Below are 24,023 nucleotides of genomic sequence, written 5' to 3'. Positions count from 1 at the left end.
ATTTTTATAGTCCCAACAGAAAACCATCAAATCCAATGAGACTTTTGCAGAATCCTAGTGGGATTTCATCCTGTTATTTGAGGGAAATTGATATTTGTAGGATATGCACTTCAATTTGTTAAGAGTCAACTTGTCCAATAAAAAAGTTTCAGTGTTCCCCATACTAGAAAAAAAATTGATTCCCAAAGTGGGGTTCTTTCACCAGCAGTATCATGGAAAATTTATCCCAAAGGCAACTTCTCCTCCTCACTCCAACCCCACAGAACCGGGAGCTCAGAGCAGTCTGTCTTAACGAGCTGCCTAAACCGTGAGCGCTCCAGTTCTAGAAGTTTTAAAGTAACTGACAGTGTGCCTTGAGATGGCTTGAATAAGCCACTAGAAGCACATCCACCTCTGAGATCCATGGAGCCTAGCAGAAAGCTGAAAGTGAAGAATGCAGACTTGCAGTTTAAGAATTGGGAAGAATGAAATTGCACGGCACTCTCTCGTGCGACGAGCTGGTGTCTCTCCCCTGAAGTAATTTGGATCCATAAGAGGTTCCAGATGGAGTTCAACAAAATGCTTCTGCTAAATGATCTTATTAAGAATCTTTAGAGCATTTTATAAAAATGAGAACTAGGCTGGGGAGAGAAGCCGAGTAGGTGGTCTCAACAGCGTGACAGTCTATCAGATTCGTGGAACTTAAAATCTGTGTCATGGCATCTTTCAAAGCAAGAACTCTAAAGCGAATCAAGAATTAGGATGAAGCATTGACTTTGGTCTGTGTTGTTGCTGAGAGCAGGCTTTCTTACTAAATTAAACATGTTTAAGTATACTGTTTTCTCTCCTAATGTGCAAAAGTTATTCACAGCTAGCTGTGCTTGTGAGAATTTGTGAAAAGCCTACAAGAGCCTATGGCGTACGGTTCTGCTCGGATCACAAATGCACAAGAAAGAAAAGAAGAATCTGTGAAAATCAAACAAGTATTGTGAACTAAGCTTTTTAAACATGGCTCTATTTACAATTTCAGCTGTAATTTCACCTTGGGGACTCACTGGCTAAGAGTGCTTAGCGCTCTTCCAGAGGACCCAGGTTCGCTTCTCAGTGCCCACATCAGGCATCAAGCAACCTCCTGTAACAAGTTCCATGGAGGATCTGGTGCCTCTGGCTTCCATGAGCACTCATATTGACACATATGTAATTTAAAAGAAATAATGATTTTTAAAAATTGATCAAATCTCAGGGCTGGACAGATAGCTCAGCAGTTAAGAATGCTGCTTGCTTGCTCCTCCAGAGGATCCAGGTTCAATTCCCAGCACCCACATGGCAGCTCACATCCATGTTACTCTAGCCCCCAGGGGTGGGGCAGAGGTGCCAATGTCCTCTTCTGGCTATCTTAGACACTGTGAATGTGTATGGTACACAGACATGCATGCAGATGAAATATTCATGCATATAAAGACAAAAAATTGTAAGTATCAAGTCTCATGCACATGGTTAAAACTTCAGACTATACCAAATATAAATGACAAGTAATAGTCTTCCTCCAACCCTGAATTTACAACTTTGTTCCCCAGATGTGATATTTAGCAGTTTGAAGTATATACCCTCCCACAAACTGGTACAGAACTCATGTACTTATTTGTTTGAGCTTGTCTTATTTTTTTTCCTAGCAATGTAGTAATTCACTCATCTTTATCTACAAATTCTATCTTGTACAACAGAACAAATCATTCTACAGGTTGGTAACTTAACAACTGCGTCTCTTTGAATGCTTTCTATAGACCAAGAATTCTGATAAAGTTGGCTGAGAGGTCTGGCTCCTTCACAGTCGAATGGAGAATGGAGCTAGAACTAATTCAGAGCTGGCTGATGTCTTCCTGTTTTATGTTGACCCAACAGCAACCCAGGTATGTTAATTCACAGACTTATCAGTCTTTAGTAGCTGAAGACTTCACTAACCATGTGATGGTTTTCCTAGCAGTGAAATGGAAGTTACACTTTGCTATGTGCTCTAACTTCCAAGATCTCATAGCTAGCTGGGCCTGGGCCTGCTACTTGCAATGTTAAGGCAAGGGAGTTGCCATGCTAAGGCCCACCCTTGCTTCAGAGAGCCCAAGGCCACCTGGGACAATTAATGAGATCTTATCTTTTGTTTGTTTGTTTGTTTTGTTGTATTTTGTTTTGTTTTTCGAGACAGGGTTTCTCTGTATAGCCCTGGCTGTCCTAGAACTCACTCTGTAGACCAGGCTGGCCTCGAACTCAGAAATCCACCTGTCTTTGCCTCCCAAGTGCTAGGATTAAAGGCATGTGCCATCACTGCCCGTAATGAGATCTTATGTTAAAATGAAAAAGTATAAAGAAATTGGAGCTATGGCTCAGTGATAAAAATACAGGCTTGAGCTAAATACTGGAAACAAACAAACAAACAAACAAACACATAGTACTTTTTTTTAACAACAAAACACTTTTTATTTCAATTTGCATAAGTATGTTCACATAGTACTTTTTACTACCTTATCCCGTTGACAAAAACAATCACAAACACCCTTACATTGCATGCCAAAGAGCATATGCATTACCTCAGTAGGAGCAATGGGGAATCAAAGAGCCACCATCTTTGAAAATGCTAACCGAATAAAAAGAAGTTGCCTCTGGTCTTGATAGTTGCATAGCATTCCACTTTGTGGATATATTGCATGCTAACTAGCCAGCTCAATACCATCTATCAATCCTTTGTGTTTAATTCCATTGTGTTTCAAAATCCCTTCAGATCCCTCTGCCCTGTGGTTCATCTGTAGGGATGGGTAATCTGTGGTAGGTAGACCACCCACTTCAGTACATGAATGCATGTTGAACACAGCCACACATCCGTTCATTTACAGATGATCTAAGGATGTTTTGGTGTTAATACTTCAGAGCAGAGGAGTTATATTGCTGTAACAGAGGGCTTAGCTGTTTCCTATCCATTGTCATATAGTTTGCTAGTCCTGGTGTCTGCCATTAAACAGTTTAACCAGGTATTAGTTACTCACACGCCTTTACTGGCTGATATGTTTTAGGAGGAGATCTTCAATTATTTTACTCATAATCGTTTGTTTTAAATAGTCAAGTTTGAAAGATATTTAATAGTTGAGAATTTGGGGGGCATCTCTCTGTCTGGCATCTGAATATGAGATTATAATCCTCCAGCAGAGATGAAGCCTCTTCGGATCTAACTTCTTGACCACAGCCAGCTTCTAGTTCACCCCTGACCTTACCAATCTCAGATGAATGTCTCGTTGGCTCTGAGGCTGCCAGTACTCAAGTTTTCAAGTATTTTTTAGCATGATTGTCCTTATTCTAGTCTTATTTCACTCATTTATGCCCTGTGGGCTCTAGATTAAAAATGGCTGCCATCTGTTTCTGCTTATTTAGAGCAGTGTTGTTAGTAACAAGGTAGAAACAGCCCATGTGTCCATCAACAGGTGAACTGATAAACAAAATGGATATGTGATACAATGTAATCTATGCACCCTGAAAAAGAAAGGCCATCCTGCCTGCCTTCCAGTAAGAGTAACACTTGAAGCCATTATGCTAATTGGAAATACTAGACACAGAAAGGCAAATACTGTATGAAGCCACCTACATGCAATAGCTAATGAACATCAGAGTTCACAATAACCAGCAAAGAAAGAAACTGGGGTTTATTAATGGTATAGAGTTTCCATTTAGCAAAAGAGTTCTGGAGAAGGATGTCTTGCTAATTGATACACCTAATGACACTGAACTACAGTCTGAAAAAGAGCTAAGATGGTGGGTGGTTTGTATATGCTCAGCCCAGGGAGGGGCACTATTAGAATGTATGGCTCTGTTGGAGTAGGTGTGTCACCGTGGGTGTGGGCTTTAAGACCCTCATCCTAGCTGACTGAAAGACGGTCTTCTCTTCGCAGCCTTCAGATGAAGATGTAGAACTTCAGCTCCTTCTGTCCCATACCTGCCTGGACACTGCCATGTTCCCACCTTGATGATAATGGACTGAACCTCTGAACCTGTAAGCCAGCCCCAATTAAAAGTTGTCCTTACAAGAGTTGCCTTGATCATAGTGTCTGTTCACAGCAGTACAAAGTAAAAGGGTAATTGAGTTGCTACAGGTCTGGAAGTACAGACCGACAGAGCCCATTGGGCAGGGCAATGTTATAAATGTTGGTGCAATGGTCAGGACGACAGACATGAAAGCAAGTGAGGTCAATAAGCAGCCTCTGCCTCACTGGTTATGAGAAATAAATGGCACAGACACACTCTGGGATAGGGACGGAGGCACGGTGCCTCCTAAATGGCACAGACACACTCTGGGATGGGGACGGATGCACGGTGCCTCCTAAATGGCACAGACACACTCTGGGATGGGGACGGAGGCACGGTGCCTCCTAAATGGCATCGCTGGCTTCACTGCATGGCTGATGAACTCTACCAACAAAAACCACTTGTTCACAAATTCACTTGAGCAAGCAATAAATCAAAAAAAAAAAAAAAAAAGAGCGGCACAACACAACAGTGCACACCTTATTCTACCACTCAAAAGGAGAGCCAAAAGGGGGTCCCACCTTCAACACCTTATCCGTAGAGACAATGAAAACCAGCTTTGGCGCATACAACACAGGTTGGTGTATGAATTACACCTTTTCCTGCTGACCATGAATGCCTTTGTTTCTCTCCCATTGTGAGAAGAAGTTTCATTTCCCATTGAGTCTGGACCTTGGTAGTTTGCACCATCTACAGAAGATACTGGAAGTTGTATTTGAGAACTAAAAGGCCATACTAAAGCCTAGTTTTTATCCAGGTGTCAAGCAGGGTCTTTCTCTGTCATTGACCCTGTGGCTTTACTACATCATTAGCCCATGGTGGCCTTCAGAAGCCCCAGTTCCCAATACTGGGCCTCTCCTTAAAGGACTCCAGAGGCTTACACTCCTGCACACCGCCTTTACACTGGCTTTTGCTAGACAGCCAAAGAAACTCTCACAGTATAATACAAACTATATGTATTATAGATCCTTCAAATAAATACAATACATGTAAGTTGGTCTTTGCTGCTGACTCAGAAGGTACTTGTGATGGTTACTGGTCCTCTAATGTCCATATGTCCAAGAGGATATGGGTAAAAAACTTGACTTGATGGATTTAGAAGGAGGAAGAGGAAGAAGAGAAGGGGGGGAAAGGAGGAAGAGGAAGAAGATGACACAAACTTACTTGGGTGGGTCTGGAGGAGTCGGGGGAGAGAGGATGAATATCATCCAAAATAGACTGAAGAAATTATCAAAGAAAATATTTTAAATTGCTAAAAAAAATACATAATGAACTAAAATTGCTTTTTTAAAATGTAATAAGATGAAATTGGGTTTTGAGAGATGGAACAGCAGTTAAGAACACTCGCTGCTCTTCCAAAAACCCAAGTTTGGTTCCAAGAACCCATTTACTGGGTAGCTTACAAGCACCTGTAACTCCAGGTCCAAGGTATCCGACATATCCTCTTCGGGCAACAAGAGCACCCACACACATGTCACATACATTCACACACACACACACACACACACACACACACATTTAAAAGCACGTAAAGGAAAACATGAGAAATCTGAACGAGGGCGATGGCTTCCTGGCTAAAGGAGCCTGCTCCCAAGCCTGGTGGCCCAAATTCAATTCCTGGCACTCAGATGTTATTAAAAGAGAACTGATTCCTGCAGGTTAACCTCTGACTTCCATCTGTGTTCTGTGGCACACGTGTGTACCAACTCATACCAAATAAGTAAGTGAAAGGTAATAAACGTGAAAAATCAGAAGATTCCCGGTAAAATATTACGTTTATTCTAGTCGTTCAAGCCTAAAATAAAGATTACGGGTATAGCTGATTTTCCACAGCATTTCATCAAGGCCGTGAGCCACGGTTTATGGGTCCAAGGAGACGGTTTGGAAGAGTGTCGGGATCTATTTTAGTCTTGCAGCTTCGGCCCAGTTACTGTTTTCTCGGGAGTCCCTGCAATTACTCCACAGAAGCAGCTTCAGTCTCGAATCCCTCAGGATCAAGTGCGCATGTGCAGCTGTGAGCCACTCCAGCTTACCCCTGTTTCTACTGTGCGGCAACTACGTAAACAAATGGTGATCCGGAACCACCGCGATGGTGACTTCTCTGTCCCTCATTATCTTCTTTCTTTTCTCCTTCTGTCTTAGCTCCTTTCCTCCCTCTCTTCTCCCTTTTCTCCCTTAGATCTCGGCTTGGAACCAACTTGGGGCTGAAAAAATGGTTCAGTCACTAAAGTGCTTGCCATGAAATCATGAGGTCAGGACTCCGGTCCCCAGAAACCATGTAAAGAAATCCTGGCCTGGGCGTGAGCGCTGGCAATCTCAGTGTTGGGGAGGCAGAGAGGGTTCCCCAGGCCCGCCGGCAGCCTACCTAGCTAAGTTGGTGAGCTCCAGGCCTGGGAGAGACTCGATCTCAAAACCCACGCTGGACAACTCCTGGGGAACAACGCCCGGGATTGACCTCTGGCCTCCACACATACATGCACAAATTTACATGTACACCCTATGCCCAACAATATACATGCACCCACAAACACACTTGCACATATGCATACTAAAATGAAAAGAAAACAACTTTAAAATGTTTGTGGAATTGAAAGGAACTCTCTGACTCTTGAACAATCAAAAAGTATATATTCATTAAGAATAAAATGTTCTAAGCTGATACTTTTTAAGAACTACTACAGACTACATTTCATGAAGGTTTGAGAAGTACTCCATCTGGCCACTTATCTCAAGGCACTTATTTGGAAGAAAGGGGGAGAACATGAAGCAGTGTACAAAGATATAGGAGGGAGATGGACTTGCATTCTAGGAAAGGCAGGGAGAGAGAGATACACTGAGTAACTCCAAGAGATGCCACAGGAACCATTTCTGCCAGACCTTCCAGAGCTCAGAAGAAAGATAAATGGCTGCAGTTCAGCTCCACGGTAGACCCTCTCACATGCATGGGTGCTGGCTTCAGTAGTCAGGCCCCATAAACAAACAAAATGGGAATCGTATGACTGGAGAAAGATAATTCAGTGTTATCTGCAAAATGCAAAAGAAGATATTTCCTCAATAGGTTCTGAAAGTGTAGGTGGTGGAATAGTATGAAAGATGTTCTGGACTGAGACTATAGTGCAGAGATAAGAATTCTTCCCGAGCATGCATGAAGCCCTGGGTTCAGTCACCAATAAGGGAGGATGGGAGGGTGGAAGGAAGGAGGGATGGACAGGAGGATGGAAGGGAGGGCGGAAGGAAGAACAAAAGGGAGGGAGGAGAAAGGAAAGAAGGAAGGGAGGGAGGGAAGGGAAGGAGGGAAAAAGGAAGGGAGGGAGGGAGGGAGGACGGTAGAGCAGATGGAAGGAAGGAAGGGAGGACAGAAGGGAGGATGGGAGGAAGGAAGGGGGAGAGGAAGGAAGGATGGATGGAAGGAAGGAAGGGGAGGGGAAGGGAGAGGACAGAAGGGGAAGGAAAGGAGAAACAAAGAAAAAAGAATTAGAGAGAGAGAGAGTGAACAAAGCCATAAAGTAAACCATGCTCATTTCAGGAGTGATGACCACACCAGATTAATTAGGACGGAGTCACAGTGAGAAGCATATTGGCTAAGGAGGTGACATGTGGGCGAATGAGTCTGACACCAGAAAGCAAACACAGAATTCTGCGTGGCAGAAGTGTGTGGAAATTTGTCATCAAAGGAAGATTATAAAGGAGTTACCTCAAACTTTCCCAATATAGTTCCTAAAAATTCAACATGGTCTCCACATTTATATATAAATAATTATTTTGTTTGGAGATGTCAGCTGGAAAATACCAAGCAAAAGAAAGCTTCTCGTGACATAATATAATTTCTTCATTATTTTTTTCCCTCCAAAACCAGCCCAGATGGAAAAGCGGTTTGAGGCAGGGCGTGCCTTAATTAGCTGCCTGAGGGACCAGAGGTTCGGGTATGACTCATGGGAGTCACTTAGCTTCAAGCCACCCAGAGGATGTCCTGAATTACCCAAGTTGCCATCTGGAAATGTCGCAGTGGAATGTTAGGCGCATTGGCAGCCAGAGCTCCGTTCAGGCCCCTCTTCCTAGAAGATTATTAACTCTTTAGTGCTTGGTTCTAAACTAACCATTCTTGAATAACGATAAATAAATAAAGATTGAATTTGTTATTTTTATTGTATGGGTGTGTTTGCCTACATTTATGTATGTCAATCATACGCATGTCTAGTGTCCACAGAGCCCAGCAGAGGACATTGGAATCTCCTGGAACTGGATTTATAGAACCCTGAGAGCAGCCATGTCCATGCTGGCAACGGAACTCAGGTTCTCTGGAAAAGCAGCCAGTCTCCAAACTATTGTGCCATCTCTGAGACCCCCTGGCCTAACCATCATTTACAGACCTGAGGAGAAATACATCGGGGTAGTTCATAAAGCAATCTACCACCACTCTCCCTAGTTTTACAGCGGGGAAGGTTGGAATGGAGCAGGGGACTAGGTTCTAGGCACCAATGGCCTTTACTCAGCCTTAAGGCCTCTTCTTTACAAAAGCTGTGTAGCATGTGTGGTCACTGATGAAGTCTCCTTGGATGCTGTGTTCGGCACGTGGGGAAACCATTCCCTCCCCGCCATGTGCAGACGGAACATAGCACCAGCTCCAATTCGCCTGCTCACGTTCATACAGTCTACACAGGGACGCCTCCTGACATTTAGAGATAAGCAGGAACAGGAGTGTGTAATCATCTCTATCCAGGAGAAGCCCCTGTTGAGCAACTTGCAAGTGACACCCCGTGCTGTGGAGACAGACCCAGGTGTAGGCGGTATCCACAGATGACCGGTGGTCAGCACCAACTCACCAACCCTGCTGACTGTAATTCAGATAGTGCTGAGGCCATTTCATATGAAAACGCACTTTGTACACACTCCCCTCTCAGCCCCACGGTGCTTCCTTTACCCGCCTCACATCAATTCCCTTTACTCTTTTGGACAATTTGCTTCTGCTTTCATGTCATCTATACATAAACAATTTTATATAGCTATAAGGTCTAGAACCCAAAGTGAAAGAAAACATGCAATATTTGTCTTTGTGAGAGTGGCTTAGCTCCCTTAATATCCTTCTCTCCACTTGCACCCACTTCCCTCGAGACGACGTAACCTGACGTCCTAGCACGTGAGAATGTTTTCCTGGAAAGACTCCTTCCCTCACTGCAGAGACAGCAGTGACTGCTGTGCTGCTCCATCCGCAATATGCTAACCGAATTATCTAGGACCCACACTGCTGACCACTTCCTCTCTCAAACTCTCCCACAGAAAACCAATACTCTCTCTGCCCCAGTCGCCCCTGGAAACCTGTCCTAGGCAATGAGGAACATCTGTTCCAGCCAGGAGCCTGCCAGAGCAACGCCAAGTATCCAAATCAAAGCTTACGGGGCCCAGCCACCCACTCACACATTCCTTCCCATGAAAATTCTAATACATGCTCTGGGCTGTGCTCTGACACCTATCCTGCCCACTGTTTCCTGACAGGCTTGGTGCTTCTGCATGTGGCTCTGTATGTAGGGCATGACTTCTGTTACCATCAATGTGTAAGTGTATTTATTCCTCCGTGCCGATCATTTCCGTGTTTGTCTATCATATCACATTGCCATAAAATAATTCTTGGCACAAACTTCAGAATATTATCTCCCAACGGGCTACCAAGAGGGATCCCTGCTGTCAGAGGGTAAGTGACATGAGTGAGTTGCTTTGATAAAGCTAACCAGTGTCTTTAAGTATGGTGGAAGCTCAGATACAAAGATATTCATGATATTCAAATTGCAATCTCTGTGTGTGTGTGTGCATGAGCATGCATGTGCGCATGTGTTCGTGTGTGTGTGTGCACACACGAGTGTGCGTGCTCATGTATATGTGTGTCCAAGGACTTGTGCAAAAAGAGAAATCTAATTAGTTCCAAATATAACCAAGCATATCTCTGTGGTCCTGACAATTGTGAGAGAATCTTAGTTGACGCTGCTCAGTTTCTATTCATTAATTAAAAACTGGAACATTCTGAGCTGTCTACTTTCTATTCATAACTTATAATTTAGAACATACTGAGATCTACAATTGGTAAGAGAGACTCCAGGCACAGGCAGAAGCTAGAGCATGCAGAGTTTTACCCCTTGAGGTATGGGATTGTAGAACACATGGCATATTGCATGACTCCTGGAAAGACCCTTCATGGATAGAGCTCATGTTAAAACATATGCAATACTTGTGAGAAGAAGACTCGGAAATTTTAAGAGATTTCTAAGAAAAATGTGAGAGATCATATAAACAGTGCAGGTGATAGGGTCATGACAATCTTTGAAACTGCTGGACACAGTAGGACACACATGCCAGCCATCCTCCCTGCATTTGGGAAATGGAAGCAGACAGATCAGAAGGACCAGAAGGATCAAGAACCAATGGACAGTTTGGGCTGCACAGAGAGTTTGAGGCTAGCCTGAGGTACAGGAGACCCTTTCTTAAAAAAAAAAAAAAAAAAACCTCTTATTGATCAATAATGAAATTCAGAGGCTACAAAAGAAATGATAAATACAGGGACCCAGAAGATTTATACAGCAACTACATCAAAAACAAAACCAGTAAGCTGATGTCATGTTTCTTAGGGAACCTTCCAATTCAGAAGACAGGCTGCATGAGCATCCCCAATACGTTCCCAATTAGGGGGATTTAAACTAATAGTAGGAAGAAGGGCAGGGGCCCAAGAGAAGCATCTTGGAGATCCGCTATACCAGATGGCCAACAACCTATTTTTAACTGTCAGAATTTGTTCACGGCCGGGGAATGTGTTCACTCCATCACGCCTGGAGAGACCACCCAACTCCCATCACACAATGCTTCAATCTGCAAACGCTCTTCACTTTGAAGCAAAGCCTTTATTTCCCGATGTTACAGAAAATCAACAAATGTGTACGATGGATTTAGATGTTGATTCTTAGTGCAGCATTCCAAGTTCTGTATGGTGTCTTTGTGGGGATGGGGACTGTGTTCTCATGAGCTTGCAGGCCAAGCAAGGCCAGAGGAGGCCCTCAGGAGTCTTACTCTGTCAATCCCTCCTAGGCAGCATTTCTCTCTGAACAGAGAACCAGCAGACTCTAGTGCTCTTCCCGCCCTCACAGCATCTGGGGAACAGGCCTGCGTTCAGCCACAATACGCTTTTTACGTGGATTCTGGGGGTTCTCCTCAGAACCCCACCCTGTGTAGCAAGCACTCTTACCCACAGACTCTCTGGCCCCTCTTTTAAGAAAAAGAAAACCCTCCCTTTGAGAAAATGTCTAAAGGAATCAACTATACCTCTTCATGCTAAGATTCCTCTCTAAGGAGCAACAAGGGCTTTTGGGAGCATGCATATAAACTAGATCCAGGTTCAAAGGAAGCAGAAGAGTGGAGTATTTGAACGCCATGTCCGTGGGTATACATACCAGTCTTTGCAACAGCCTGAGCTGCCTGGGGACCCTGAGCACGACCTGCAAAGAGAGAAGAGGTGTGAGACAGGACTTCGAGGTTTCATAAATGAGTCCCGTGAAGGTGTAAAACCCACTCAAACCCACACTAACAGTATCTAGCTTGCAAAGCCGTGACTTTTTTTTTTCCATCAGTCTGTTTTGCTGAGCTGGAATTAGAATCCATCATTCAGAAGCCGTGAGGTCAAGCTACATCATCATCTGGGTGTGGCCCCTCTGTAATAGGGGTGTAGATGAAGTGACAAGACCGAAGATATCCATGGAATGCTTGCATGCTGTGTCTCTCCGTCTTTGGCTTGACATTAAATTCCTTGCTGCCATGTATTGTATTAAGAATTAATCTCAGTTGGGAGTTTCTACCCCACCTTAATCATTCTGTTCCAGATAAAAGACATACAACTTTTATATTTATAAAAAAACCGTTAATACACTAGAGCTGGGCAGATATCTACCCTCTAAGCTATTAAAATCTACTTCCCCATCAATAACCCTGAGCTATAACTTGCCATGTTCCACCTGGGACACTCTTAACTCCAATTGGCGATTTCTCATGACCATAGTTTCATGACTCCCCATGGTGTCTTCTTCTCTGTCTACCTTTTCTCTTCTCTCCTTGTCTCTCCTCTGATCCCAAGCTTAGGAACTGAAAACCCCAACCACCTCTCTTCAGCTATAGACTCTAGTCATCTTTACTCACCAATCAGGGATAACTTGGGGGGCAAGTTACATTGTATCACTTGGGTCTATGTGAGACTCTCCTCTTCCCTGCGGGTAACCAGGGCCAATATTTAGCATTAAAATACATAGTAACAGACCAACTTTGACAATTGTGTCAGTTACATCATTGTAATACAGCCATGTAGCCTTCTTCTGGCGAGTTCCTATGCAGTGGAAAACCCAGACACAGTTCTGAAGTTACCCTAAATTGTTTTAAAGATATTTCTTTTCTGGATGATTTCTTCTATTTCCTCATAGGCAAAAGATGGGTACACAAAAAAATAATGGAATTTTTCTAAAATGAAAATGAAAACCAAATCCGCAATGGCTGGAGAGATGTCTCAACAGTAAACAGCTCATCAGAGGACCAGGTTCCGTTCCCAGCACCCACATAATGGCTTACAACAGTCTGTAACTACAGCTCTTGGAGATCCAATACCCTCTCTGGCCTCCATGGTCACCGGGCATGCATGCAGTATACACACATACAGACAGGCAAAGCACTCATACACATAAAAATAAATAAAATTTAAAATTTAAAATCACTATACTAATAAGCCGTTTCCTCTGGGCTGATTTAACAATTGTAACTGGCCTGCGAGTATCACACACAACAGATCTCTGTTTAAGTAACAGAAACAAAATGATTACGGCCATGAGTAACAAACTTCCCTTTTGGGCACTGAGAGAGCATAGGACAGATACCTGAAAAGCTTGCCCAGGCATTCCATTTCAGAAATCTATTTTGCCTTTATGTGTCCATGTGTGTGAGGCGCTGTACATGGGGCAGGAGCTTCGGGTCCCCTGGAGCTGAAGAACAGAACTAAGCGGCTCTACAGGAGCAGAGAACCCTTGTAACCTCCAAGCCACCTCTCCAGCCTCTGACTTTACACATTCTAAAGTAGCTTTTGAGTGTGATTTTTATACAATAAAGTTGACTCACTTCCCGCGCACACATGTAATGTGTCTTACTCTGTAAGGAGTGGACTTCTGTCACCAGTCTTTATTAACGTTCTTAAAGGAAACTCTAGTACCTGGGAGATGAGTTAGTGGGTAAAGTTATTACTACAAAAGCACCATGACTTGAGGTTAATTCCAACATACTCGCACATGCACACACACAAATCTTGCACCCTCTGGTGATTACCTCTCAATTCCTCATTCCCAGCGTTTGGCAACCACTAAACTATTTTAGAGAGTCTTGTCCATTCTGATCTGTTTATATAAATGGAATCATATACCATGCATATTTTTACATGTCCTGTTTTTTATTTTGCATAATGGTCTCAAGGCTCACCTACACGGTAACAGACACTTTATTCCTTTTTATTATTGAATAGTATTCCATTGTGTATAGGTATACAGCATTTTACATTTTGTTTATCTGTTTGCCAACTGACAGATAGTTATTGCTTCCTTTTAACTGGTATGAATGGTTCAAAACTTGAATGAAAATTTAATTTTCACACACCGGCAATCTTTCCTGAGGATGTAGAGATATGGTTTTATTTTTTTCCATGAGTGAAATTCATGTTTCATGCAGTAAATTTGACTTTTACAAAACTGTGGAACTTTCTAAAGTGGGTATGCATGTATTCCTGTCTATGTGTTGCCTTTCAGTTAAAAACTCCATTTACAGAAAAGTAAGTAAGAGAGGGGAATCTTTAGAAAAATGGAATGTATAACTCTTAAAGCAGTTGTTAATAGTTGAAAATAGCTTAAAGCTATTCCCAGCCTGTGAGTCGTGAGCCCTTTGGGAATTGAACAATCTTTTCACAGTAGTTGCCTAAGACCATTGGAAAACATAGACATTTACATGACGATTCAGAACGGTAGCAAAATCACAGTTATGAAGTAACAATGAAATAATTTTATGATTGGGGTAATCACAACACGAGGAGCTGTATTAAAGGGTCACAGCATTAGGAAGGTTGAGAACCACTGGCCTAAAGTATCAATTAAAAGTAGTTTGGTTAAATACACCGTGGTAACCTAGGGACCAGAGATGACTCAGTTGGCAAAGTGTTTGCCACACAAGCACAAGGACCTGAAGTTGGGCCCAGAACCTCCATAAAAACCCAGAAATAGTGGTTTCCTTGTGATCCGGGTGCAGAAAAGACCAAAACTGGGGAGTTTGGGGCTGACTGCCTATGGGGAGACAGACTGGAGAACCCAGGGGCTCTCTGGTCATGGTCAGACAGAGATGGGAGGATCCTGGGGCTCATTGGCCATTGAGCCTGAAGAGTCCCAGGTTCCATTGAGAGTCTCTGTCCTGAAATCCAAGACATATGAACCATCTTCTGAAAAGTGCCACCCTAAGTTGACCTCCACATGCACACATACTACATACACACACATGCACACATAGGCACACACACAATGATACACAAATACTGAAAAATGACAAAGAAGATCTAGCTTTATTGACAAATAGTTATATTACTTAGCTTCAACACTGGTCATTTTTTTATATTTCTAACTGCTCTCTGCCCGAAAGTTCACTTGCTACGGACAGATGGGGCCATGAGACAAGCTTTGGCCAAAACATTACGGGTGTAAACATTATTTACCATTTCTGGACCAACTGTAAAGCGCAGATCATCTGAAGGATTAGGGCTAGTTATCCAATCATTCAGAGCTGCCTGAAGTCACTGTCACATTAGGGGTAGAGGTGGTCCCCCAAGAACTTGTGACCATGTGTGAGTACCTGTTCCACTATCAGGCCGCGATGGACTAGTTGTAGAAGCAAGAATAAAATGTGTGTTACTTAAGACGTTCGTATATGGATCTCTTTGTTATCAGTCACAGTCTGCTTTGTTCAGACTGCCGTACTTATCGAACACTTGAAAGTACTAGCCCAGAGAGCAGAACTACTTGATTAACATGATTAGTAGCTTAATGTGTAAAACGTATTCTGCAGTGCTAATGGGTGCTGCTTCGGGGCGGTTGAACCTTTTGTATTTAACATTTTTTTTCTTTTTTGGTCTTTGACAAATTAGAAAAATGCTACTTCCATATGAGAAAATGCAATAACTATATTCCCATTATAAAAACTCAAAGGAGGTCTGCCTGAGATTACTTAGTGGTACAGGAACTTGCAGCTGAGCCCGACGGCCTGAGTTTATCCTCTGGGATCCACACTGGTCAGAGAACCAACTCCCACAGCCGCCCTCCACATACATGCACCATGGACACATGTGCGTGCGTGCAAACATCACACACACACACACACACACACACACACACACACACACACACACACAAATATTTTTTCTTAAATTAACCAAAAATATAATGGAGATATCTGCATCCTTTCTCTCATCCCTTCCTCTGTGACTGCTGCACAGCCTCTTATTCAACAGAACATGAAGAGAGAAACTTGGGGGACCTAGGATAGCAGCAGCCGACCCCATGTGGGAACAAGATCTCCCTTAGGAGAAATCTGCTTGTTTTCTAAAGTGAAGGGCTATGAAAAGGAGATCAAACCGGTATAAGGACCCGGGGCAAGGGCTTTACCAGGTCTCCATTCACCTTGGGTCTTTCCCTCCCTAAAATTGTAGAATAGGCTGGGGATCACTTAAGACAGTTGCTGCCAGAAGACAGCCGCCCCCTCCAGTGTTAAGTCCAATGCTTGATCTAAAGTATGTTCTTTGATGTCTCCTCCTTTGCAAAATAGGTTTTTCAACAAAACAAGCAAACTTGAAGGAAAACCAGAGAAGCTGTTTTTTCACTTTTGAGATGACTATCTAGCTTCTCGGGGGATCTCCGTGGCAACACTTCAGTCCAAGTTTGGACTCACGCTGACCCAGGACTGAATCTTACTGGTGCAGGCAGATGACCGGTGCCAGCCAGAACAGGAGGTGGAAATGGCATTGATGTCACCATCATTGTTAGCAGCTAGGAATTTTTACCCTTTTTGTCGTTTGAGGATTTTTTTTTCCTCCATGATCTTCAAAGAACCTGAGGAGTGGGGTGGGGATTATGGACAGAAAAGCAAGAGGCTTCCAAGTCTAAGGCAAGCACCATAAATAGCTTCGGAGCCTCCGTGGACTTCTCAGTGACTCCAAACCATAGGTCTAAGAGACAGCTCCCGAGGGCTTCGTCTAGCAAGCAGAGCGTTTGACCTCAACATCAGAGCATAAGATGCCCAGACTACAATATTTATTAAGATGTGTAGGTCAGTGAGATGACTCCTTGAGTAAAGCTACCTGCCGTTAAGTCTGAAGGCCAGAGTTCTATTCCCGGTACTGACACAGTGGAAAGAGCAGACTCTCACAAGCTCCTGGGACCTCCACACACTCTCTGTGGCACAGGTGCAGCCACAAATATACGGACAAATAAATAAATAGACTAACAAATAAAAGTTAAGTTTTTAAATTTACTCTGCCATCCAGAGCCACATTATATAATGAACAAGTGAAATGGGAGGAGAGGAAAGAGGAAGGAAGGGAGGGAGGGAGGGAGGGAGGGAGGGAGGGAGGGAGGGAGGGAGGGAGGGAGGAAGAAATCCATGATCGTATAATAATAGACCCAGTACAGTTACATGTACAAGTTGGAAAAAAACAGTAAACACAAAAACAACAACATCAAGTTCACTACATCCTTAAGTAGTGGGAGGCTTTGGGGATGACAGGATGGCTAGAACTAGCTGTGCCAGGTGGGACGTAAAGGAAGAATGTTTTAAAAGAACTAGATTCTCTAGAGAAGCATGCTCAGAAGCCATCTGCAGCATGGTTCCCCTGCCCTTTGACTTCTATAGACCTGGCAATAAGTCACCACCCGGAACTAGCTCTCCTTCAAACGCTCGCTGAAAAACAACAACAGAGCTGGAGTTTAGAATCATTGTCTCCATCATATACTAGTAGAAATATATGTTTGAAACAGAATCTTTTAAAATCATGGGTGCCACTCTCTGTTTCTCCCACGGTCTATCTTAGTGTCCAATCACGCTTCAGAGAGGAATAGAGAGATTCGGTTGAAATACTCTCCCATGAGTCTCAGCTCTACTGTGGATCCTGGGTGTCTTAAAGACCTACAAGTTAAGAGGTGTGGTCTCCAGCTTTTTGCTATTGGAATGCGGTGGAACTTTAGCAGGTAGGGACCAGTGGGAAGCCTTTGGGACATGACTGAGGGATGCTGGAAAGAAGGTATGGGAAGCAAGTTTTTCAATTCTTTTGTGGTTTTGTTTTGTTTTTAGTTTCCAGCCAAGATGTAAATGTATTTGCTCTACCATGTGTCTGAATTTTCTCACACAGGTTTGAAAGCCATAGGGCCAGTTTACCAATGGATCAGAGACCGTGAAATTTGTAAACCAAATGATATCCCTGTCTTCACAGGTTGATTAGCCGGTGTCTGTAAAAGCATCCCAGAACTGACTAGCATAGCCCATCAGTGGGAAAGTGTGTGCGACAGGAGAGGAAAGGAGAGAAGGGGAGGGGAGGGGAGGGAAGGAGAGAGAAGGGAAGGGGAGGGGAGAGGAGAGGCCTAGAATGTCTTCACTGTTTCCAGCTCTGGGTGCTTGAGTAACCAAGATTGGCTAATACAGAATGTAAAGGTGGGCCCACTCTCTTTTAAGCTCTATCCAGAGGTCCCTGAATCTAGGTCCCACAGCACACATAAGGGATGCTTCACTGATGCCAACCTCAGCAGGCATCTTGAGCATACCAAAGTCACCCTTCCTAGTGGGACGAGGGTGAGAATGTGACGCACCAGCCAACCCCGTTCTTCTGAGGGCCTTCAGAACACTGACAGCAAGGCCCAGCAACAGAGCAACCACTGCCTTAGAGAGCTGCTGTAGACTCCTAAACAAGATTGAAGCTGGATATTGAAAAGTCACTTGAGGTTGTGATTACTCCAGGTTGAGTGCTGTGAGTCTGAGTCTGGAAAGGCTGGAAGAGAGAAAGTGAATTAAGGAGAGAGAGAGAGAGACTTGTAATTCAGTTTCCAGTTGTAGGGCCTCAGATGTTCTCTTCTGATTTCCAATGGTACCTGGTACACACACACACACACACACACACACACACACACACAGACAGAGAGAGAGAGAGAGAGAGAGAGAGAGAGAGAGAGAAACACAGACAAAGAGAGACAAAGAAAGTAAAACTATTAACTTTTTTTTTTTTAAAGTACAATAGCCAAGGTTGCCCTTTAGGCCTCCACACACATGTGCATACAGCTGCGTGTGCAGCTATATAAACTTGCACATACATATGCATATACAGAAGAGAAGAGAAGATAGACAAAAAAAAAAGAGGGGGAAGAAAAAGAAAAAAAAAAAACGAGTGGCTTAGGACACACCCATCTTTGCTTCTCCGCTCCGTAAAACTCTCAGAGGACCCTGTGCCTCTTCCTCTAAACCAGCCTTGGATGCAGAAGTGTTGCTGGTGTTGCTGACGGACTTCAGACCGCACATTAAGCAAAGGTTTTAAATGGGTGAGCGCGAGAATTTTGAGAAAATACTACTTAGGCATACAAAGTCACATACAGTTCACCGCCCAGCCTCAGGCCGCCCCCGCCCTTCCTTCCCACCCTGAGGACATGAGATACAGCTGGTTTGGGAGTGAGCACACTACTGGACTGTCTCCCACATCTCTTTCCCATTCAGTTCTACGGCCCCACCTCAGTAATCCCCCACCCCCGTACATCAAGAGGCAAAATGGAGAGGCCTGCAGCCTGCAGAGCTTTTCCTGGCTGTACTTAGCTAGGGAGCTAAAGAAATATTTGTCTCAATTCCAATGAGAAGACAAGCTAATGGGTGCAACCGTATGGGGAGCTTAACATTTGGGAAGTTTGAAAATGGAGAGCCAGGATGAACATTTAGGACCAGCGTGTGCGGAGCAGACTTTGTGTTGTGATCATTAGACCAAAATATCAGTCTGGAAGGGGCCTGCTCTATGGAAGGCTCCTTGGGAGCCCTAGTCTCAGGGTTCAACAATCTTGAGTTTTGAGATCTCTATGTATAAGCTGATTCCTTTGGGTGGCCTTTCCTGGATGACTGTCCTTTGTAGGTCAGCTTCACTGTGGCATCTGTGGGTTTAACACACACACACACACACACACACACACACACACACACACACACACCTCATTGGTAGTCATAATTTCAAAATCTTCCTCTTAAATGAATCCTTTAGAATTAAGTTCTCATCTCAAATGCAGCTACATCTCTCGCTGAGATTTAGGGGCTATTAGCCCTGTGCTGACACAATGAAAGTGAAAAACAGAGAGGTTAAGTTGCTTGCCCAAGAACACACAGCCAGGAGGTAGCAGGATCCAGATTTGAACCCCACACAGCCTGGTTGCTTTTGGAATATTTCTAACCATAATACTTCATTGCCTCTTTTTTGCTTTAAATAAAGCATTTGGAGACCCTTTGAACATCCAGTAACTGATAATTATTATTTTTTTATTTAAAACTGCTTTGGTAAAAACTTTATCCTTACTTTCAAAAACCATGTAAATTGAAGACATAAGGTGAATAAATCAGGAGATCGAAGATGATTCATTTCATGTAACTTCCTCTCTAAAACTAATTCCCTGGCATTTTGCTCTTTTGCCCTTTTTATTACAATTCTTTATTTACTTTGTAAGGGAGGGATATCACAACACACTTGTAGAGGTCAGAGGATAAAATGTGAGAGTCAGTTCTCTCCTGCTACCATGTGAGTCATGGGGATTGAACTCAGGTCATTGGGCTTAGTGGCAAGCACTTATACCCACTAAGCCATGTCTCTGGCCCCTGGCAGCTTCTTTTAAGGTAACAGTCAACCTATAGTCTTCCTACCACCTGCTCCATCCCTTCCCGTAGATCAACATGAATGGAAAAGAAGCCATGTTTCTGATAATCAATACACAGTAGGCAGAGACAGTTGGAAACCCCCGATTTTACTAGTTGCTTTACTAAGAGTCATATAATTTATAGATGCAGTGGAGGGTGGGGTGGAAGAAGGAAACTGAATCTCATATGCAAGTCGTAATTTTCCCAGTTACATGGACATGATCAGAACTGCCATGTAAGTCAATAAACATGTTCAGTTACATTACAATTAACATCAAATGTACATACACCAGAGCTCCAGTGTGTGTGTGTGTGTGTGTGTGTGTGTGTGTGTGTGTGTGCGCGTGTGAGAAAGACTGTCATTCCTAACGCTTTGTCTATCTGTTTTTGAGATAGGATCGCTGGCTTGGAACTTGTCAAGCAAGTCAGACTGGCTACAAATCCCAGGATCCACCTGTCTCCACCTCCCCTTCACTAGGATTGCTAGTTGGTCATCATGCCCTGCCCGGTTTGGGTTTGTTTGTTTCTTTGTTTGTTATAGGGGGTCTGGGGATTGAACTCAAGTCCACATGCTTATAAGCAAGCTTCCTACTGGTCTAATTGTCTCCGCAGATCACTTATTACATTTTACGAGTTTTCTAAGTTTACACATAGCTTCAGAGGTTATAATTTTTGAGATTAAAACAGTGGCTACATTCTCAGGTTCTATGCTAAGTACATCAGCTCTTCAGTCTTTTTCTTATCAGTTCTTGGGATCGAACTCAGAGACCTCATTCATCCCAGGCAAGTAATCTGCCTTGGGGCCAAGCTGGTCCTGTCTCTAACCCAGAGCCCTGCCCGCTCCTCTCTGTCTCTGTCTCTGTCTCTGTCTCTGTCTCTGTCTCTGTCTCTGTCTCTGTCTGTCTCTGTCTGTGTCTCTCTGTCTCTCTGTCTCTCTCTCTCTCTCTCACTTGCGTGTGTGTGTGTGTGTGTGTGTGTGTGTGTGTGTTTTGTCTGATTTAGTCATTTTCAAGATAAATGTTGCCATGGGTTGGAAATAACAGGAAATCACCAAATCCCATGTTTTTTCTAAGAAAGAAACCTTGGAAAGTGTTAAGCTCACTTGTAGTCGTGGAGACAACATGGCTTGAATCCATCTCTAGTCCCCAGAAAGATTCTTTGTCTTGGTTCTTCCCACATTCCCTTCCCCTTACACCCTCGCAAAGCTTCAAGAACTTTACTCTGAATTCCGTCCCTCAGCAATTCCACAGTAGAAGCCTACCAGCAGAAGCTATGTCAAGTGCCAACCCTGCTGGCAGTTTAGAATACAGATCTAGGTAGCCAAGTCCTAACCAATAAAATATCTCTCATTTATTGAGTGCCTGCTGGATACCAGGTCCTTGCTATATGCTCAAAAGGAATTGTAAGCCAGACACGATGCACACCTATAATCCCAGCATTTGGAAGAGTCAGACTGGAAGACTGAGAGTTCAAAGCCAGCCTGGGTTAATAGCAGGCTTTAGTCCAGCCCTAGCCCCATAGAACAGCATGCCTTGCAGAGAAAATACATTGCATTCAAATATGGAGTGTGCTCAGGACAGCTGTAAATGGCAGAGTAGGCAGAGTGGGGACCAGCCTTTCTTTGGACCCAAGCCTACTTTTCTCCTACACCTCCACAAAAGCTCGCTTCTCCTACAGGATCCTTACAGGGATGTTAGGACATATCTGTTTGACAGTTTTCGTGGAACGTTTCCAGTGGTCAGACACTGGACTGAACCTTTTCATTTGCAGAGCTGTTGTCATCTGTGCGGTTATGAACTTAAAACACAAACTCTGACGTATGCACCAAGTACCTGAGCTTGACACTGGCTTAATTGTGGGACCTCCAGTAAACTACTCACAATTAATAAGAACCAGAGGGCAAATTGGGTTTTCCCATGTTTGGGTGGAGAGTGTTGAAGTTTCCAGGAGTTTAAGGCTTTTAATCAGCTATCGACCCCACCCCCCCACCCCCCCCCCCACCCCCCCCCCGCTTCCCGGGTGAGAGCTAACAGTTAACCATCTCACACTTCTAAGATTTTCGGAAACTTTCAATGAACTGCTGGGCAGGAGCCTTCTCAGAAATTTGTAAGGACGGATAGGAATCTGGTAGGCAGCGGGAGCTAACAAGAACATTGGATTCTGCACAACTTTGAAGTTCCATGTACGGCTCTGCGAGAATCTGGCACGGAGCAGGCGCTGAGGACCACTCAGAAGTAGCACAAGTGACCAACAGATGGGAAAGTCCCCATGCTGAAGACTGGGAAAAGAAACAGTGCAGACCCAGAGGAAGGCGATCCCCCTCCCCCCTTCCTTGCATCCTACAGATCAATTCCAGCCTGTCCAGAAGCCATAAGCCCCAGGGAGATGGAGGGAAGGGACAGAGTCGCTGGCTCCCACAGCTCTTTCCCCTACTTACTTGCTCCGAGGTGTCGTCCCAACTCCTTGCCTCTTCCTGGGACTCTGAGAAGAGGGGCAACCCCAAGCACAGCCCTAGCAGCAGGAGCATGGCGAAGCCAGAGCGCGCGACCTCTCTGGGACAGCGAAGGTTTTTCAGGGAGTTGGAGGAGCCGCGGCTGCAGAGAAACACGCTGCATCCAGCCCTTCCTCCACCAAAGCCCCGCCCATCAATGTCCCCGCCCCCTTTATGCCCTTCAGGCCATCCTGAGTCCTGTCGCCTGTCGCCGCACTACCACTACCCCAGGCCACGCCTCTCTGTCCCTTGGGGAGTTTAGAGGGCATCCTTGGCTCCGCCCACAACTCACCCTATGATCCCTATGATCCTAGTTTTGCCTCCCCTGGGCTCCAAGGTTGACCGCAGGCCAGCTTTCTGCAGGCCACCACCTCCATCCTCCAGCTTGAGGAGCTACTGGGTTCCCATGTTTGGTTCCAGGAGGAAAAGACTCCAGACCTGCCCTAGTTGAGTGCACAGCGAAGCGAACTTTGTCCTGCATGCAGTCAACAAACTTCAGTGGAACTTGTTTCCTCTGCCTGTAGCTGCCAGGTACATCACTCCAACCCTTCATCCCCCGGTTTCCTTCGCTTTAGGATTTGCATAATTCCTGTTGCCCAGATCAGCTTTTAGAGCTCACCTGAAGTCTAAAGTTGACAGGGGCCCGCCCTTAGTATCTGCCACCAATGCTAGAGTCACAAATAACACGAGATGACAACTGATGGTCTAAGGCACACAAGCTGCATTGTCCCATTTAATTGATGAACTCTGGTATTGGAGGACAGAAAAGAGAACCTGCGTTCGCTTTTGAGAACATAGAACATTTGAACCTGTTTGGATTTTAGCTGGGGAATGAGTAGCATGTATCTTGATTACAGAATGTTGGTTCTATTTCTGACTTGCCACAGGAAAACCACTTCCGGTGAACCTGCCATGCCTGACCTTTTGCAACCGTAGGTGTGGGGGGAGGGGCAGTCTTTTTGCCCTGTGCACAAATAATGTAGCTATGTGTTTAGTGCAAAAGGCAGTTGTCTCAAAGACATACTCTGTCTCTGGCAATTCCATCTATCTAGATAGGGTGAGAAACGGGCTTCTGTGACCAAAAATGGGGAAGTGGCTGCCCCCATCCTAGGCACGATATGTCCCGTTAGACAGCCAATAATAATCATGAGGTCTATAGAAACACAGAGAGTGTTGGCAGTGTGATGGTGGGTGTAGGGATGTCAGATCACAGAACCACATCAACTGACACATCATAACTAGGTAAAAACACACAGGAATACACTTCACAAAAATCAGCAACAGTAGGCATTATGGCTTGAGCAGCCACCTCCTCTTAAAACATCCCACTTATTATTCTTAGAGCAATGGTGTTCGTTCTGCAGAGAAATCAGGAGAAGTTCGAACAAGCAAACTTGGTGCTACTGTGAAATAAATGAAAGGAAGATCCTGGTCGTCAACGTTAATCATTTAATTAGCCTAATCACCCAGTAATTTAAAAGGCACACAGCCAGCAGGAAGAAAGGCTGCTCCAGCCAGG

At 44.3% G+C, this 24,023-nt stretch overlaps 1 protein-coding gene across 2 annotated transcripts in view; it reads right to left on the bottom strand.

The window, feature by feature from the left end:
- The window catches only part of Itih5 (inter-alpha (globulin) inhibitor H5), a 102,994-nt gene extending 80,324 nt beyond the window's left edge, over positions 1-22,670 (bottom strand). The window contains exons 1-2 of one of the 2 annotated variants that reach the window (XM_006497435.1): positions 22,451-22,670; positions 11,478-11,522 (exon numbers count right to left, since the gene is read on the bottom strand). In XM_006497435.1, the coding sequence (XP_006497498.1) occupies positions 11,478-11,522; positions 22,451-22,540 (135 nt within the window). In that variant the 5' untranslated portion in view covers positions 22,541-22,670. The remainder of the gene's footprint in view (positions 1-11,477; positions 11,523-22,450) is intronic. The other variant, NM_172471.2, reaches the window with a different exon arrangement.
- Positions 22,671-24,023: the final 1,353 nt, after the last annotated feature.

The sequence above is a fragment of the Mus musculus genome, chromosome 2, assembly GCF_000001635.26.
Source record: "Mus musculus strain C57BL/6J chromosome 2, GRCm38.p6 C57BL/6J".
NCBI lineage: Eukaryota > Metazoa > Chordata > Mammalia > Rodentia > Muridae > Mus > Mus musculus.
This window is presented reverse-complemented; position numbering and strand designations above follow the sequence as displayed.